General features: G+C 46.6%; 4 protein-coding genes; 3 read left to right on the forward strand and 1 right to left on the reverse strand.

Moving 5' to 3' along the window:
* The first annotated feature begins 3,917 nt into the window (after window positions 1–3,917).
* On the forward strand, window positions 3,918–7,874 carry GSTUM_00003817001 (uncharacterized protein). XM_002835029.2 has 12 exons: window positions 3,918–4,451; window positions 4,551–4,671; window positions 4,748–4,884; window positions 4,952–5,273; window positions 5,417–5,604; window positions 5,657–6,094; window positions 6,150–6,261; window positions 6,314–6,792; window positions 6,845–7,080; window positions 7,132–7,175; window positions 7,228–7,369; window positions 7,423–7,874. Exons 1-12 carry the CDS (start codon window positions 4,394–4,396, stop codon window positions 7,573–7,575), a joined length of 2,430 nt encoding a protein of 809 aa, XP_002835075.1. The 5' UTR covers window positions 3,918–4,393; the 3' UTR covers window positions 7,576–7,874.
* Window positions 7,875–8,199: 325 nt separating this feature from the next.
* On the forward strand, window positions 8,200–10,971 carry GSTUM_00003818001 (uncharacterized protein). XM_002835030.2 has 3 exons: window positions 8,200–8,451; window positions 8,572–9,530; window positions 9,645–10,971. The coding sequence occupies exons 1-3, from the start codon at window positions 8,439–8,441 to the stop codon at window positions 10,191–10,193; spliced, it is 1,521 nt and encodes a 506-aa protein (XP_002835076.1). The 5' UTR covers window positions 8,200–8,438; the 3' UTR covers window positions 10,194–10,971.
* An 874-nt stretch (window positions 10,972–11,845) lies between these two features.
* Window positions 11,846–14,420, reverse strand: GSTUM_00003819001 (uncharacterized protein). XM_002835031.2 has 5 exons: window positions 14,169–14,420; window positions 13,739–14,010; window positions 13,140–13,680; window positions 12,557–13,085; window positions 11,846–12,503 (listed from the first exon to the last, which is right to left on the reverse strand). Exons 2-5 carry the CDS (start codon window positions 13,834–13,836, stop codon window positions 11,989–11,991), a joined length of 1,683 nt encoding a protein of 560 aa, XP_002835077.1. The 5' UTR covers window positions 13,837–14,010; window positions 14,169–14,420; the 3' UTR covers window positions 11,846–11,988.
* Window positions 14,421–14,863: 443 nt separating this feature from the next.
* GSTUM_00003820001 (uncharacterized protein) overlaps window positions 14,864–15,652 on the forward strand; it is a 1,953-nt gene continuing 1,164 nt past the window's right edge. Inside the window, exons 1-4 of the mRNA XM_002835032.2 lie at window positions 14,864–15,210; window positions 15,275–15,415; window positions 15,478–15,558; window positions 15,617–15,652. The exon at window positions 15,617–15,652 is cut by the window's right edge and continues 165 nt beyond it. Coding sequence (XP_002835078.1) covers window positions 15,094–15,210; window positions 15,275–15,415; window positions 15,478–15,558; window positions 15,617–15,652 — 375 coding nt within the window. The 5' untranslated portion in view covers window positions 14,864–15,093.

Genomic DNA, 15,652 nt, shown 5'->3' on the forward strand with positions numbered 1-15,652 from the left:
ACGAGTCGTTGGGGTCAGCTCATTGGGAACACGGCCCTTCGGTAAGGATCTGCTGTACTAGCCTCCTTATATAATACTCTTTTCGCCCTAAGTTATGTCACCCAAAGTGGTTACATGCATGAAACCAAATCATAACAAACTAGTCATATGACCAAAGTAGTCACATACATAAAACCCATAACCTTGTAGCAAGATCATATGTAAAAACTCATAAACTAATCATAATACAATAAACAAGTCATACAATCCTAAGCAGTCATATGCATAAAACCTTATAACAAGGTCATATGTGAAACCTGAATTGTATGTACAAGGCATACTGGCAAGACATACTTGTAAGGCACACTTTCCAGGTGCATATCCCATGCCTTATAATCGAGTCATATGTGAATTATAACAAATTATAACCTAAACAAATCATATGACTTAAGTGTTCATATACACGAAATAATAACATACCTATGACTCATAATCATGAGTCATTTGAAAACCTTTCTATGCCAAGTTATGTTTATGACATATTAGTTCAAATGTATTGTAAATACAAAATAACTGATATCTCAAAACTTATTTGGTGGGTTACTTGGATTGCAATACATTTTTCTCAACACAATATAAATGGCCAATACTTAGGTTTTCACTAGTGCAGGCTCAATTATATATAAAAAATTTATTTTGTTCATATCTAGTACAAATGAAATAAACTAGTAAAATCATCCTTTAATATCAAAACTGATACTAAACTAACTTGAAACTTAAAATAAACTTGATATTAAGAGTGATATTGTAATTAAATATAAAACAAACTCAGTATCAAGAGTAATACTGTAATCAAATATAAAACAAGCTCAACTAACCTCATACATGTACTGATTATATCATGAAAGAAGAAGTCTGAAGGTAGTTAGATTTAATTATACTATACTTTATAGAACTTACAATCAGTATAATCTTAAAGTATTTAAGATATTTAATAAATAGTTTACCAGATATATTATATAGAATTTCAACTAGAAGTTAGATCAGAATATATAATTATTTAAGTTAATATTAAAAACTGGCTAGTATTTTAGTAGATATTTATTAAAGTTAGAATATTGTAAAAGAAGATATAATAAATTAATCTCTGTATAGTCAGGAGTATTCCAAAATCCAATATAATGAATACTATGATTATATTTTCTTCATTATTTAAGATGGAATAAAAACTACAATCAGATTCTAATATTAAAATTTAATACAATAAGTTTATAGTAATATTAGCTTATAAGTGTTTAAAATAACCAGAAAGTTTAACCACCTTTTAGATACAAAGAATACTGAGAATAATCCAGCTAAATACATTCTATCCAGATGAAGGTTTTTTTTTTTTTTACTGATATATATCTGTATGGAGTTTATCTTTCTAGATTTCCGTATACTATGGTCGTAAGTTGATGATAACTCTTTGTTTCCCTTTCTCTTTATCTTACTTGCCCCCTGCTTAAAACCTGTGCCCCCCACTCAGAGGCATTCAATAATTGCCCGGGGGGGATATCTGACGCCTTATAGGGAAATGTATAGTATTATGTGATTGGTAGAAACCCCAGGTTATGGATCATATAACAAGTAAAAAAGCCCTTTAGAAGAAACACTGCAGTGGGAATCAAGGATGAGTTTACCACATTTTCGTTCACACCCTACCGGTAGTTCAGCATCCCTTTACGGCCGTCGCGCAAAACCTCCCTAATGAATCGGAGACCCGCAGACTTGGCGGGTGGGAGCAGGCCTTACCGAGAAAGAAGGGCTTATCTGCTATCCAGGTGGTGGTGGGGGAGAGCGGGAAGGGAGAGGGAAAATTTGAGTGGAGAGAAAATGAGGCGAATATGCCAATGCGGAACTGCAATGCCAAAAGAAAGAAGAAAATGATTTTCATGCCGTTGATGCTGTAATAGGGGCGCTCACACCAACTCGAGTAGAAACAAAGCCGGAACCACAGTACCATTTTAGCGGTTCGGGGTGAGTGTGGTGCAGTCTGTGCTCTGGTTTGCGATGGAGTCTGCATGTAGGAGCGGGGAGAGGGAGTGGTGTTAATATCATAAATTGATCTAGCTATGCGGGAGTAAGTGTGTGAGCTAATTGGTAGACTAAAAAAACACATGAGGATTAATAGTGTGACAATAAAAACATTTCAGGCTGTACAAGTACTGTAGGTGACAGTAAACAGGACAATACAACCCCCACAAAAGCCCAATGCTTACGCCAGGTGATTGGAGATTCACCGTCACAGTGCTCAAACGTTGAGTTCAACAGCAAGCATATACGCCATCGTGTTCAGTGAGTGCATAGGAATAGGGCCAGCCTCAAAAAAAACAATTCTACGATAGTATCATAGTACCGATAACTTACCCGCAAAACCGCATTCTTTTGCCGGTACCCGGTTTTGGCAGTTTTTGTCCTTTTGGCAGTTTCACTACAGCTCAAACCTGACCAGAACTGCGAGTACTGTCCCCTGTGCAGTAGTCCACCAGCGCCGGTGAGGGACGTGGTCTATGAGGAATTCGGGAGTCGTGATAGGAACATATGAATTTTCGATTTACATTCTTGTACCGGTATGATATGAGTACGTCTTTTTCCTTTTTATTTTTTTCCCTATGTGGTACTATAATATACACCCAGGAGTGAGTGGGATTGGTATCATATTCGTACTTGGGTGAGGGGGGGAGAGGATTGTAGGAGGTGGGGGGGAGCTGAGCTGTTCAATACCAGTACTCGAGTACCGTACGCTCTCTCCTCCCTGGTTGACTACAGTACTATATTCTAATTCATCGCCGTGCTATCATACCGGGATCTCCTCGTTCGCTAGCGGGGAAGGGCTCGATTGGAAATGAGATATGCTGTACCCAAGCACTGTGCAGCAATCAAGGGAAGGGAATAGCAAGGCACGTTACAGTACAGTACTCGAGTACCGTACAGTGGTAGCTTATGAAGATGCTTGAAGAGAGCACGTTGCAACGGGAGCTGTGCCCGAGCACAGCAGACGTGTATCATGTGTGGGTCCATGGAGGGTCACTCTCTCTTACTCTTTCTATCTCTTTGATTCTCCCCTTCCTTCAGTTACTGCCTGCCTAAGATGCCATTGTTGGCTCGCTTTTGCCATATAGGGTAGATTACTCGAGCACCGTATCGTTGTATAGCGAACACTCCTCTCGGAACAAGTCTGGTGACTAGATGGTGACGAGATGTCCAGTGAGCTGTTATGTCGACGGATGGCTGAGATTTTCAGACCCCGCTCATGATACGTAATTCTACAGTATCATACCCGTACAGCTGCTAGTAGACGTGTTGAACCAAGAATTTGGGTGGATCACTGGTCACAAAAATTTAATACAAAAAAATAATTTATAATAGCCCTTACTATAAACCCCAGCAGCATTTGTGATGGCGATGGATATGGAAGTAACTTATGCCGTTTTGATGTTTCACACAGTCACAAGTACTGTACTTGTCCTAGGCAAGAAGTGCTCGCGCGGTCTTTGCATGGGAATTGTCATCTCAGTTGTCCGGCTTCAACTCGGGCGCGCGGGTATTGGAAAATTCAGGTCGTGATTTTGTCTGGGCGCTCCCACACGCACGAACTTTTTGCCATATATTTTGCGGACCCCTGTTTTTGGATACATCTCGCCTGGGAGAAGCAATATTCGCGAGTCCAAGTTCTTTGTGAGAACCGATGCTGGGCAACAAAAAAATATACTGTATGGATGGAGAGCTGTTGGAAGGGGGAGAGATAATAATTATTATTATTAAAAAAAAAAAAGATTATCATAGATAGATTGATTGGGTCCAACCGATGTCTCACCGCCCTATGGCTATCATACATATATACCCAAACGTCTCCCTCCCTCCCTCTCCCACTCTTTGTTCCTCCCTTCGTTCGGGGAAACCGCCACCTAACATCCTATCCGTATTCTTCCTTAACGGCCACTCAATTCTTGTGTTATACCCTGGCTAGGTCCGATCTTATTGTCCTAATGTCGATTTTCGCTACTGCTCAATAATATCCTGTTCCTTCGTCGTCTGAAGGTGCTCACGTTTTCCCCCGTCCGTCTGACTTGGGTCCTGCAGAAGCACTTGCCGCGCCCAAGTCATTTACATATCTTGAACCCTCCAACTTGCGTTCCGAGGAATCCGTTTGCATTGGAGATAGGGACAGCTTCTGACCTGGGGAGGTTCCATCGATTTTGTTTTGAGGGGTCCAGACGAAAGTGGGTGTTGAATAGTTAACTTTGCGGTTTCAACACTACTGCACCAACCCTCCGCGGCCCTGGCGCAGGATTCCGAGACCTTTACCCTTTTTGTTTACGAGTAACTAGGAACTTGTCACAGGAATAATTAACCAATAAGGTTTGCTACGATGGGATTACCGAGGAGATGGCAATTCAAGCCTCATTTCAACTTCATTACTGTACATTGTGCGTGGCTCCTTCCCTTTCCCCCCTTTCTTCATCTTACGATATGGGTGTGGAGAGATCCAATTGGGCCTGTGCTAATTGCCTTCGCGGTTTCTATAGATGCATACGTCATTGGGATGGCCATCATCGGCTCGGTCATAATTTATCCTTACAAGAATATGCGGTACATTGACGCATTGTTCTTTGCTGCTGGTGGAGCCACACAGTCTGGTCTGAATACGTGAGTTTCCGTTCACGTGGGAGGTCATTGGTGCTCGCGGGTCATTACATATGATACTGATGCATTTTTTCCGCAGAATTGATGCCAACCTTCTGAAACTCTACCAGCAGGTCGTGATCTACTTTCTGCCGATGCTTACAACCCCAATATTTATAAACACTTTAGTTGTCTTTGTGCGTCTATACTGGTTTGAAAAGCGGTTCGAGAATATCGGTATGATATCAGCCCGGCACTATTTCTTTATTGTTGGATTGATGGATGCTGAGACTTTGTCGTAAAGTCTCTTTGACCCGGCAGCCGTCGAGAGCGAGGTCTGCGCTTTCTAAGGGAACTTTGGATGACAATGTGGAATCTGGGAGAGAAGGGGCGGGGGTTCGTGGGAGGGAAATCACAGTCCTACGCGCAGAGCCAGGAACGCCATTGAATCTAAGCAAACAATCATTGAGCCCCGGACCTGGCAAGAACACAGAGGATCGCCCCCGTAGTATGGATTCTGATATCGCCCCAGAGAGTGTTAGATCTCAAACTCTACAGGGGAGAAGTAGCTCGGATGGTGTGCATGGAAGTGATAGTTCCGGTGTTGCTTCGTCCGCTACCGAAGGGTATGTTAACCCTGTTTCCTCCAGTGTGAGTGAGAAATGAAGCACATTCATCCCACGTTTAGCCAGAGCGGGATACACGTGCTCCTATTCTCACTTGTACAGCCAAGTGATTGCCATATCAGAAGGAAGCTTATATAAAACAGGCCACAAACTCAGCGACAAAATTCCGAAGCTACCGGAATCCAATTCGTGGATCTCCCTTCGCCATCCAGAGATGGGGCGGGTTGCATGAGCGCTTTCACTAGCCCCCATATCGCATTTACCGAGACGCAAAGGAATTGCGTCCATGGGAAAGCACTCAGGATTCCCGGACCGAGGGAGTTCGAGAAGGGTTTGTGCATATGCTAATCACAATATTTTTGATCCCCGCTAACTTGAACCAGGTTGCCGGGCCCAGGAGATTGATGAGGACGATATTGGCACTCTCCATCGCAGTAGAACTACGGCTGAGGGAGACCGGAATCATGATGTTGGAAGTCCTGCTTCAAGAACGATGAGTTTGGGCAATGGAGTCAATGGGTCAAACAATGTCCGCCAGCGGAAATTACCTCCTCTCGAGCAGTTCTTGCCACGTGCTTCTACTGTTGAGCGCGTAATATCTTCTGCGTTTTCTGTGGGACAGCACCCAAAACGGAGAAACACGAGTCCATTCTCGAGATTGTCAAGGAAGACGGCCAAGGAGCCCCCGAATATGCCTTACTTGTCATATACCCCTACTTTAGGAAGGAACTCGCAGTTCGTGGGCTTATCAGATGAAGAGCGTGACGAACTGGGTGGAATTGAGTATCGGAGTTTGAAGCTATTGGCAAAAGTCTTAGTTGGTATGCATCAAATCTCGTTAGCTTGTGCTGTGAGCTTTGTGCTAAGATACAACAGGTTACTATTTATTTTTCCATGTATTTGGCGTCGTTTGTTTTACGCCTTGGATCTGGGCCTCGGGTGGCTATATGGATTATGTGAGATCGATTGGCGTGAATCCAACATGGTGGTATGTTTTGAGACTAGACCACGTTCGAAGGCCTCACGCTGATGTCCACAAGGGCTATCTTCTCTGCGCAGACTGCTTTCAATGACCTTGGGTTTACCCTTACACCAGATTCCATGGTGTCTTTCCAATCCGCCACATTTGTCCTCATCATCATGACTTTCCTTATTATTATTGGAAATACCGCCTTTCCTTGCATGCTCAGGTTGATTATTTGGATTATGTTCAAACTCTGCCCCAAAGAGTCTTCGCATAGAGAATCGCTCAATTTCCTTTTGGATCATCCTCGTCGTTGCTTCACTTTGCTGTTCCCGAGTTGGCCTACTTGGATGCTATTCTGGATCGTCATTGTCCTCAATTGTGCCGATATTATTCTCTTCATCGTCCTGGATCTGAATGACGGCGACGTTACTGAGATACCGGTGGGACATAGGATAATGGGCGCCATTTTCCAAGCCGCTTCTACGAGGACGGCTGGGTTGGCAGTTGTGAACCTGGCAGACCTGCACCCCGCGGTTCAAGTTAGTTATATGCGTATGTGGCTGCCGGCTCTCTACACATTTGATTATCTGCTCACATGGCGTAGTCATGATGTATATTTCGGTATTCCCAATTGCTATCAGTGTCCGAAGGACCAACGTGTACGAGGAAAGCTCCCTCGGTATCTACGCTAATACGGATGACGAAGACAACGGCAGAGGAGCATCTTTTGTAGGAGCCCATTTGAGGAAACAGCTGTCTTTTGACTTGTGGTATATCTTTTTGGGTCTTTTCATTATTACAATATCCGAGGGGTCCCGTATCCAAGACCCCAAGGATTATGTGAGTATTACCGGACTGTGTAGTCATTGCGCATATACTGATGATTTATAGGCGTTCACGACTTTTGCGATTCTGTTTGAGGTGGTTTCTGCTTAGTGAGTATCCTCGGCATAGATATTGTCATTTCGATATCTGACCGGTTGGCAGCGGCACTGTTGGCCTAAGTTTGGGATATCCAAATAGCAACGCATCCTTCTCTGCCCAATTCGGCGTTATTGGAAAACTGGTTATTATTGCTATGGAGATCCGTGGAAGGCACAGAGGTCTCCCGTATGAGCTTGACCGTGCGGTACGTTTCCAGTTCTGCGCCTTATGTCATTCCATTCACTAATCCCCTCAAAGATTCTCCTACCCAGTGAGTCCCTTCAGCAGAAAGAAGCCCAAGATGCACAGTTACGTGCGTTGCGTCGAAGAGGATCGAGTTTCACTCAGGTTGGTGGAAGGCCATTGACTGGGGTCCGCTCTGTCCAGTCACAAGCCATTGGAGATGATTGAATTAGAATCATGATTGGGTAAGATGGCAACCACGGCTTTTCTCGTTCTCTTTTTCTTCTTTAAATTTATACTTGTACGTTTTCCTTTTCACCGGTAGATTAGGCGTGGGGCGTTTCTTACTCCTTTTTCCAACAATACCCAGAGTTTGGGGTTTTATAGATTGCTGCAGGTGCGGATTGCGGTGTGATAGGATGGGTTATAAGCCTGTTACTAGTTCTGGTATTGCCTACTTATACGCGTATTAGCACATATTGTTACGCCAAATTCAAAAGCGATTTATGTATGACATAACAATATTATGAGATGAGGACGGCAGCCTTTTTGGAGTATCCTAGCATTGGGGGTAATAATTATTAAGCTTCCGGTGTCTTCTTTTAAGCAGTATTAGGAAAGGTGCGGGTCGGTTTAAATAGGGCTTAGCGATTTTATTATGAGCAAATGATTTTGTGAAATGCGGTGGGTTGTTTTAGTGATGCCAGGGGTAGGTCAATAAATACATAGGATGTGGTATGGGACTGAGGGGAATAAGCAGTGTTTGTAGGATGGGTTGAGCTCCTCCTGACCTCACATTTCGCTCTTCTCTCTTCTCACCTCTACCGCACATCTTGTGCTTTTCCGCAATTTATGCCATGCGGCTTATGCATTAGGTACAAGTATGATAGAGAATTAGCCCGCTCTCTCTCAACTTTCCGGGCCACCCGGAGCCACCAAGACAAAACACCAACTCTTTTCCTACCGGACAGCGACGGAAAAAAGGTCGCCTCCTGGAACACATCTCTGTGTCGGTCTTTTGACAGCCCGCACTTTTTTTTCCAATACGCTTTCTCTTCCCCGGGGCAGTATCCACTCAAGGTGCAGGGGCTATGGGTATTCCCCGTAAGTGTTTCCCACTGAGAGGCCTCGTTTGGCCCCTTCCTTCCTCCTCGGTCCTGTTAAGTACCGTATTCCGAACCACACTGCTGACCTGAATGTCTTCCTTCTTCCCGGACCCGCTAGTATGGTCAAGTCCTCAGAAAGGATTAGATCCAAATTCCGCGTCTAGCAGGACTAATGCCCAGTACAACACCAACTTGGACTCCGCAACAGCGTCCCAGGAACCGTTGTTCTCGTCTTCTTCGAGTTCTGCTTCTTCGTCGGCTTCGTCGACGTCTCTCCTAAATGTCACCACAACGCAACAAATCAACAACAATAGCAACAGCAGTAGCAACAACAGCAGCACCGGCAGCAACGGCAGCACAGACAACCGTTCATGGTCGAGCACAGGTGATGGTCCCGGATTACTTACCCTAGGAGAGTTCCTGAGGGAGACCGCGGCCAGTGACGACAATGAGAGACAGCTGAACGGTATATTGAGACTCAGGCCAAGGACAGTAGCTGCCGAGTATAGTAACGGTAGTGACCGAAGTAGGGGTGGTGATTTTCTTTTTGTTCCTGCTCCCTTGTCCCCGCCACCACCACCACCAACCAATTGGAATTATTCGGGCCTTGGAAATTTGTTTGATCATACACCAGCTGGGAGAGCTCGCATTCTCGGCACTATGGGGTCTACGATAGGTGGTTCTCAGGGCACTAGTGGGAGTGCCAGTGCGAGTAGTGGTGCTGGTGGCGCTTCTACGGCCACTGCTGCCTCTGCTCCTCCGGCTAGCTCCTCCTCTTCTACTGCTAGTGCTTCGGCAGCTTCGATGTCTGCTGCTACGATTGCTAGGGATCAGACTACATTTGCCAACCTAGTGGATCAGATTAGGAGGATCGGAGAATTACAGGATTTTGTGCTATCATCGGCGGGTGATGCGAATAACCCTGAGAATCCGGATAGGGTGGCTGCGGAGGGGGAGGCCCGTATAGCTTCGGCTTTGGGAAATAGTGAATCTCGGTTGAGGGCTATGCAAACTAGTATTGACCTCTTAGCTTCCGAGTTCCAACTGTTGAGGAACACTCGCAGGGAGCTCAGACGTGTAAGTTTATTGCTCTATTTTCTGGCAGTTTGGGCTTTTACCTTTTTAATATTTTGTTTTTGTTTTCTTTGGGACATGTAGCGTTTGCTTATAGCATTGCGTCCACATGTTCAGGTAGAAGAGGAGGCTCTTGAGACGCTGCAGAATTCTTCGGGCACCGCTGGCTCTTCCAGAGGCACTAGGCCTGTGCCGGCTATTCCAGCAGCCCAGCCAACATCTTCCTCTCCGAGGAGCCATTCCGGAAGGAGAGAGCCAAGAGCTCTCATCAACCAACGTTTCCGGCGCTTCAGAGCAGAAGGAAGACTCCCGGACCTATCTGACGATGAGACGGACTCTTACGAGTACCCCCCCGTGTTCACTAACCTTACCTCCGTTGCAGGACACACCGGCCGTCACAGGAACGCTGTGCTCGCGAGGAACCCAGGATTTCGCCTCGGCCAAGGGAATCCTTTGCGGACACAAACACCAGATGTAGATAGTCAGCGTCAGGAAGCGGTAACAGGTGGAGCAGAGACCGAGGTTGCGGAACAAACGGAACGGGAGGAAGAAGGGGAGAACGATTACACCATCCCGAGTACTGAAGCAAGGGATCGTATGCTACTCGATATCGTTATGAGGATGCAAATCGAGGGTTTACAGAATGGGGGCCTATCGGGATTATAGGGTGGGGAGGAGGGGCTTTCCGTTCTGTTCCACTCTCTTGTTCTGTCACCGCTGTTTTAGCATTGGGTTGGGAAGAAATCATCCCTTTTCTTCTCTTTTCATATATTTCATTTTTTCTAGTCGTGGGTACTGTATGGCTTTCAACTCGAATTGTTTTTACCCCCCTTTCCTCTTTACCCTTCCTTCCTTCCTCCCTTGCTCGCCCTGGATTTAGTCTTTACTTTTTTCAAAAACCGAAGTTGGGCCTATAATATCTTTTATTACCGCCTCTCCTTCCCTTTCTTTTTCCCTTATCACACAAAAGTACATTTATTTGCTTGGCTTGTTGACTAGTAGTGGTCTGAGGGTGAAAGTAGTCCCATGTACATCGATAGCTTGCTATCTCATCTTGCTGATGGATGGAGGGAGGGAACGAGCACGTGGACCCCGTAGCATAACGTAGGTTAGCTTAGCTAGTTGGTTGGGATTCCTACGGCGTTTGGTATGATATATGATACTAACAATTTTTTTCTTTTTTCTTTTCTCTCTTGGGTTTAGGACTGAGTTTAGGACTGTGGGTTTGGGAATATTATTGGAATTTTCTCTTTTTTTCCCTTTCCGTGAGGAGAGGGGGAAAGGGTTTGCTCGAGTGGGAGATGCTATTGGGTCTTTTTTCTGGGTTGTTGTGTCAGATTGTGGCGGGGGTGGGCATGATAAGGTTGGCGGGGGGGGCGTCGGAGAAACGATTCTCCGAAGTGATTTAAGTTTGAGTAGCAGGCGGTAGCGAACTTCACATGCGCAACTTTTCTCTCCCGTATGATACCTTCTCTCTTTCTTTCCTTCTTCCTTTCCTCCCCTTCCTTTCTCCCACCCCATCCATCCTTATCTAAAACACCAAGCACAAACCAAACCACGCCAAATACAATGTCCACCCGCGCCACCCAAGACTTCAACCCAGACTCAGAGTCAGACTCAGACCATGAAACAATCTACCTCCCTCTCCACCTCCCGCCGAACCCACCCGCACAAACACACCCCTCCAGCAACCCGCACACAAACACCCCCAACCTCCTTTCCTCCTCCTCAAACTCCACCACCACTATCCCCTCGGCCACCCAATTCCAACTCCTCTCCCTCAACTCCCCAAACCCCCTCCTGTCCTTCTCCAATAAAATCTACTCGGGCACCTACCGCCGCGCGGTCGGCAGTGAACTGTTAATTTCTGAGGATGGCTCGGTACTCGGGGTGACGGAGGCACGGGTTGTGTTTTGCGCAGGGGTTGTTGGTGAGAAGGTTTATGCCGCTGGGGGTGGTGGGGGGGGGAAAGAGGGGGAGGGGGAGGAGGAGGTGAGATTGAGGAGGATTCGGAGACGGAGGGAGTTTTTGGAGAGGGTTAGGGGAGTGGGGAGGGGCGGTGATAGTGAGGAGGGGGGGGAAGAAGGGGAAGAAGGGGGGGATGGGGAGGTAGTGGAGGTAGTGGAAGATGAGTTTAGTAGAAGGGTTGGGAGGGGGGAGGGGGAGGGTGAGAGTAGTGAGAGCTCCGAGGATGAGGATGAGGATGAGGATGATAGCGATGAGGGCGATGATGATGATGATGATGATGATGATGATGATGAGGATGAGGATGGATATGCAGGCGAAGGTCATGGGGCGAGGATCGAACTTCGGTAGATAAGGTGGGTAAAATGTAATTCATCTACACAACTAGCACCCTACTAGTAACTTTTCTACGACTATAATAATAATATAATAGCTGAACTACCAATATCTATCATACAACCCCCCCATTCTGACGAAGAAAGCGCTACCGCTACTGCTACATCTTCCCAACCTCCATCCGACTCCTCAAATCCCTCACAAGCGCTTTCGCCTCCTCAATCTCCTGTCCATCCTGGCAGAGCTCATTAGCGTACTCGGCCGCCTTCGTCCAATTCTGATTCACAAACTCCCATCTGGCCAGCCACATCCTAGCTTTACTAGTCGCCTGCGTGACACCGGAATTCTCGTCCTCCTCCTTGAGGCACATCTCCATCCACCTGGAGGCTTCCTTCTGATTATTCAGTTTTTCAAACATGAGTCCAATCTGCAAGAGCACTGCCGTGTCCGGGGAGGTGTTTGTCGGGGATATGAGGGCGCGTTTGTAGGCTTTTATGGCCTCACTGGGACGGTTCATTCGGTCGAAGCAGCTGCCCATGGCTTGCCACATTTGTGGGTCGTAGGGGCGGAGACTGGCGGCGCGTTGGAAGTAGAAGAGGGCATAGTAGTGCATTTCTAGAACTTCATACGAGAGGCCGAGGCCGTACCAGGCGCGGTAGTCTTTGCGGTTTACGTCTTTTATGCGTGTGTTAGGTAGAGCTTAGTTGGGTGGATGGGGGGGGAGGTACCGACGGCGCGGCGATATGCTTCTATAGCAGCGTGTGTATTCTTCATTTCAACATACTCATGTCCCATCAACGTCCATGCGCTGAGAAAGCCCCGATCGAGAGTTAGTGCACGACGGAAGTACATGACGGCCTTTTCGTGCTCACTCTTAAGAGAGTAGTAGTTGCCTACTACACAGCAGGTTTCCGGCCGGAATTTATCGGTTGCGCTAGCGAGTTGGGCTATAAAGCCGAGTTTTGGTCTTCTTTCCATTACATATAGGATGTTGGAGTAGTGGTCCAGACAGTCAAGACGGTGGGGGTCCGCCTTCACGATCGAGTCGAAGATTGCCTCTGCTTCGTCGAATTCCCGGGCATGGTAGTAGAGGAGTGCGCGTTGGGTTTTCAGGAAGGCGGAGGTCGGAAAGATGGTTTGGAGGTCGGCTAGTTGGGCATGTACAGGGTCGGAGGTTTGATATAGTTCTTGGTTCGAGTAAAGGACAAAGATGTTCGTCATTATGTTGTTTGGGAGGGATTGGAGGATGTTGTTTAGCTATTTCTTTTGTCAGATATGCAAACTCTCGCGAGCGGGATGATCAACACGAACATCTCCGAGGTTTCCCAGTGTTGAGCCCAATTCTAGCCACGCTGACCAGTTGTATGGGTATAGGTTCACACTCTTGATAAATGATGCCCGAGCTTCGTCCTCATTTTTTTGCTTCAACAATACGATTCCGTAGAGATATAGTAGCCAGGAATCGTCTTCGTTGATATCGTCCCCCTTCTCTGCGAATATCGCTTCCAGAATTGACAGGATACTCTGCACTTCACGATTTTGTGTAGCTGCTGTATCTAGAGGTCCCAATATCATTTCACTCTCCTCATCACGGCGTTTCTCGCCGGCAATGTATTGTGCATAAAGGTGCAGGAAGCGTGACTTGGAGGACTTGCAGTTCGCTAAAACCGCAGACGAACGGTCATATTCGTGAACATCAAAGTAGGATTTCGATAACAAGTATGTTGGGAGTTCGCCGGCTTGCAATCTAGCTTCTTTCTCATAAGGGGAAGTAGGATAGAGATAAGTTTGCGGGAGAGGTGTATCATTTTGCGGAACAAGTGGTGGCATAGATGTTAAGGCCTCTGCTGCCCTGAGATTAGGCGTTAGTAGGAGCTGGGGAAGTATAGACTGGGTTGGATACGGCTCACCATTTAGCTGCCTGGTAAAGGCATCGCTCGGAACATTTCAGTACTGCCGTCTGCAGAGCTGCGTGAAGTTGGTGTGGATCCGGAACTTCAGTAGCCATGGTGGACTAAGACTTAGATGTAGCAATCAGAGATGAGGAAGGTTAACGCCAAGAATTGCTGATTGACTGATCATGCACGGTATCCAGTTTGGTGAAAAGATGAGCGACGGGGGTTGTGCTTAGGGTGAGAAGGGTGTGTTGTGGGGTTAGGCTTATCGATATGCAAGCCCGTTCCTGCAGGGTCCCAGTCAGAGTCGATTGCGGGGGTGGGGAAGAAGTACCCGAGAACAAAAACGCGCGATTATTATACGATTTCCCACCCGTACAGTGATAATGGTGTAGGGTTTCAGACGAAGAGAAATATTTCTGCTTTGTGGTATCAGTTTGCTCACCTCCGGCGTTTCCCTTCGATCGTGACACACAAGCCTTTCTTTTCTTTTCTTTTCTTTATGTGTTGCCCCAACCCAACCCCAGCTCCAGGCCACTCTTCCTTGATCTGATGTGATTTGCTATGTGTTGGCCTTGCAGCGGTAGGGTAATGGATGCTGGCAGGTAAGAGGGTTGGGATACGGTAGTGAACACTTTCTCCGGAATTCCTCTCAATAATTCTTATCGAGCGTGAGTCGGGCTGTGGTGAAGAAAAGGAATGATATCGTCGGAGAGTTGGTTTGGGGGTTAAAGCAGGAAGTGAGTTTGTTGCCGGTCTATTCCTGGACGCCCACCCTATCACGTGCCCAGGACGTGGTTGGCGTATCATACACCCAGATTGAAACAAACGCTTTGTTTTATTCCCCGTTTCCCCTGACCAGCTTAATGGTGTTGCTCGGCCAGCTCGCTCAGGGGAATTCACAACATCGCAGAGGAGTGCGCAGGGGTGCGAATGTGCATAGGAATAGCCATCTCGATCAAGATAGCGGTAGCGCCCGTCACGATCTGCGCGTTTTTAGCAATGGCCGTTTTACCGCTGGGCCCCCCTTCACCCTACCCTTTTTCCAACTGCCCTCACTCCGCCACAGAAATTGGTGGAACACGCTCTCTACCACTACTACTTCTCCCTTTCCCCTATTATCGCCACACCGCCCTATTTCTAACCCCTTTCTTTCCGACCTCCTACGCTTTCGTTTTCTTCTTCCCTGTTCACGTAAAGACTATAAAATTCCCTCCAAATTCTACTATTCCATCGACGAAGTAGTCGGTAAACTTCCACCCGAAGACAATCAATTCCCTTTTGCCGGTTGTCATAGTGTTTACTATCTCGACGGCCTCTATCCCCCTTTCAACACTTTCCCCTTTGGAATATTTAAACTCGATACAAACATGGCTACCACACGTCCACAATTCGAAGAAGTCTTCACTAATGTCATTGTCCCTGAATTGGTTGCTGAGGTTAGGAAAACTCAGATTTCTGAGAATGCCATTCAATGGATCGAGAGGGTTTGCTGCTCCCCCCCTTTTTGTTCTTGAATGACCTCAATTGCTAATTTCGCGTTGGTTAAAGAACTTTCTCCACAATACCCTTGGTGGAAAGTACAATCGTGGAATGACTGTTCCTGACACTTACCGTCTCCTCGCTGGCAAAGAGACGCTTAGTCTCGCAGAATACAAACTTAGCGCAATTCTCGGATGGTGCACTGAACTGGTTGGCTATCCATCCCGTTTCCCGATTGACGCTTATATTATAATAACCTCTCTCCAATGTAGCTTCAAGGAATGTTCCTCGTTGCCGATGACATAATGGATAGTTCCAAGACGCGCCGAGGCTCCCCCTGCTGGTACCTGATGGTAATGGCCTAACATTTATCGCAACCCTTCCATGTCAAAATCTAACATGAATGTTTAGGAAGGTGTTGGGTCCATTGCTATCAATGACTCGTTC

This window comes from Tuber melanosporum (assembly GCF_000151645.1).
Source record: "Tuber melanosporum whole genome shotgun sequence assembly, scaffold_1, strain Mel28".
NCBI classification, from domain to species: domain Eukaryota; kingdom Fungi; phylum Ascomycota; class Pezizomycetes; order Pezizales; family Tuberaceae; genus Tuber; species Tuber melanosporum.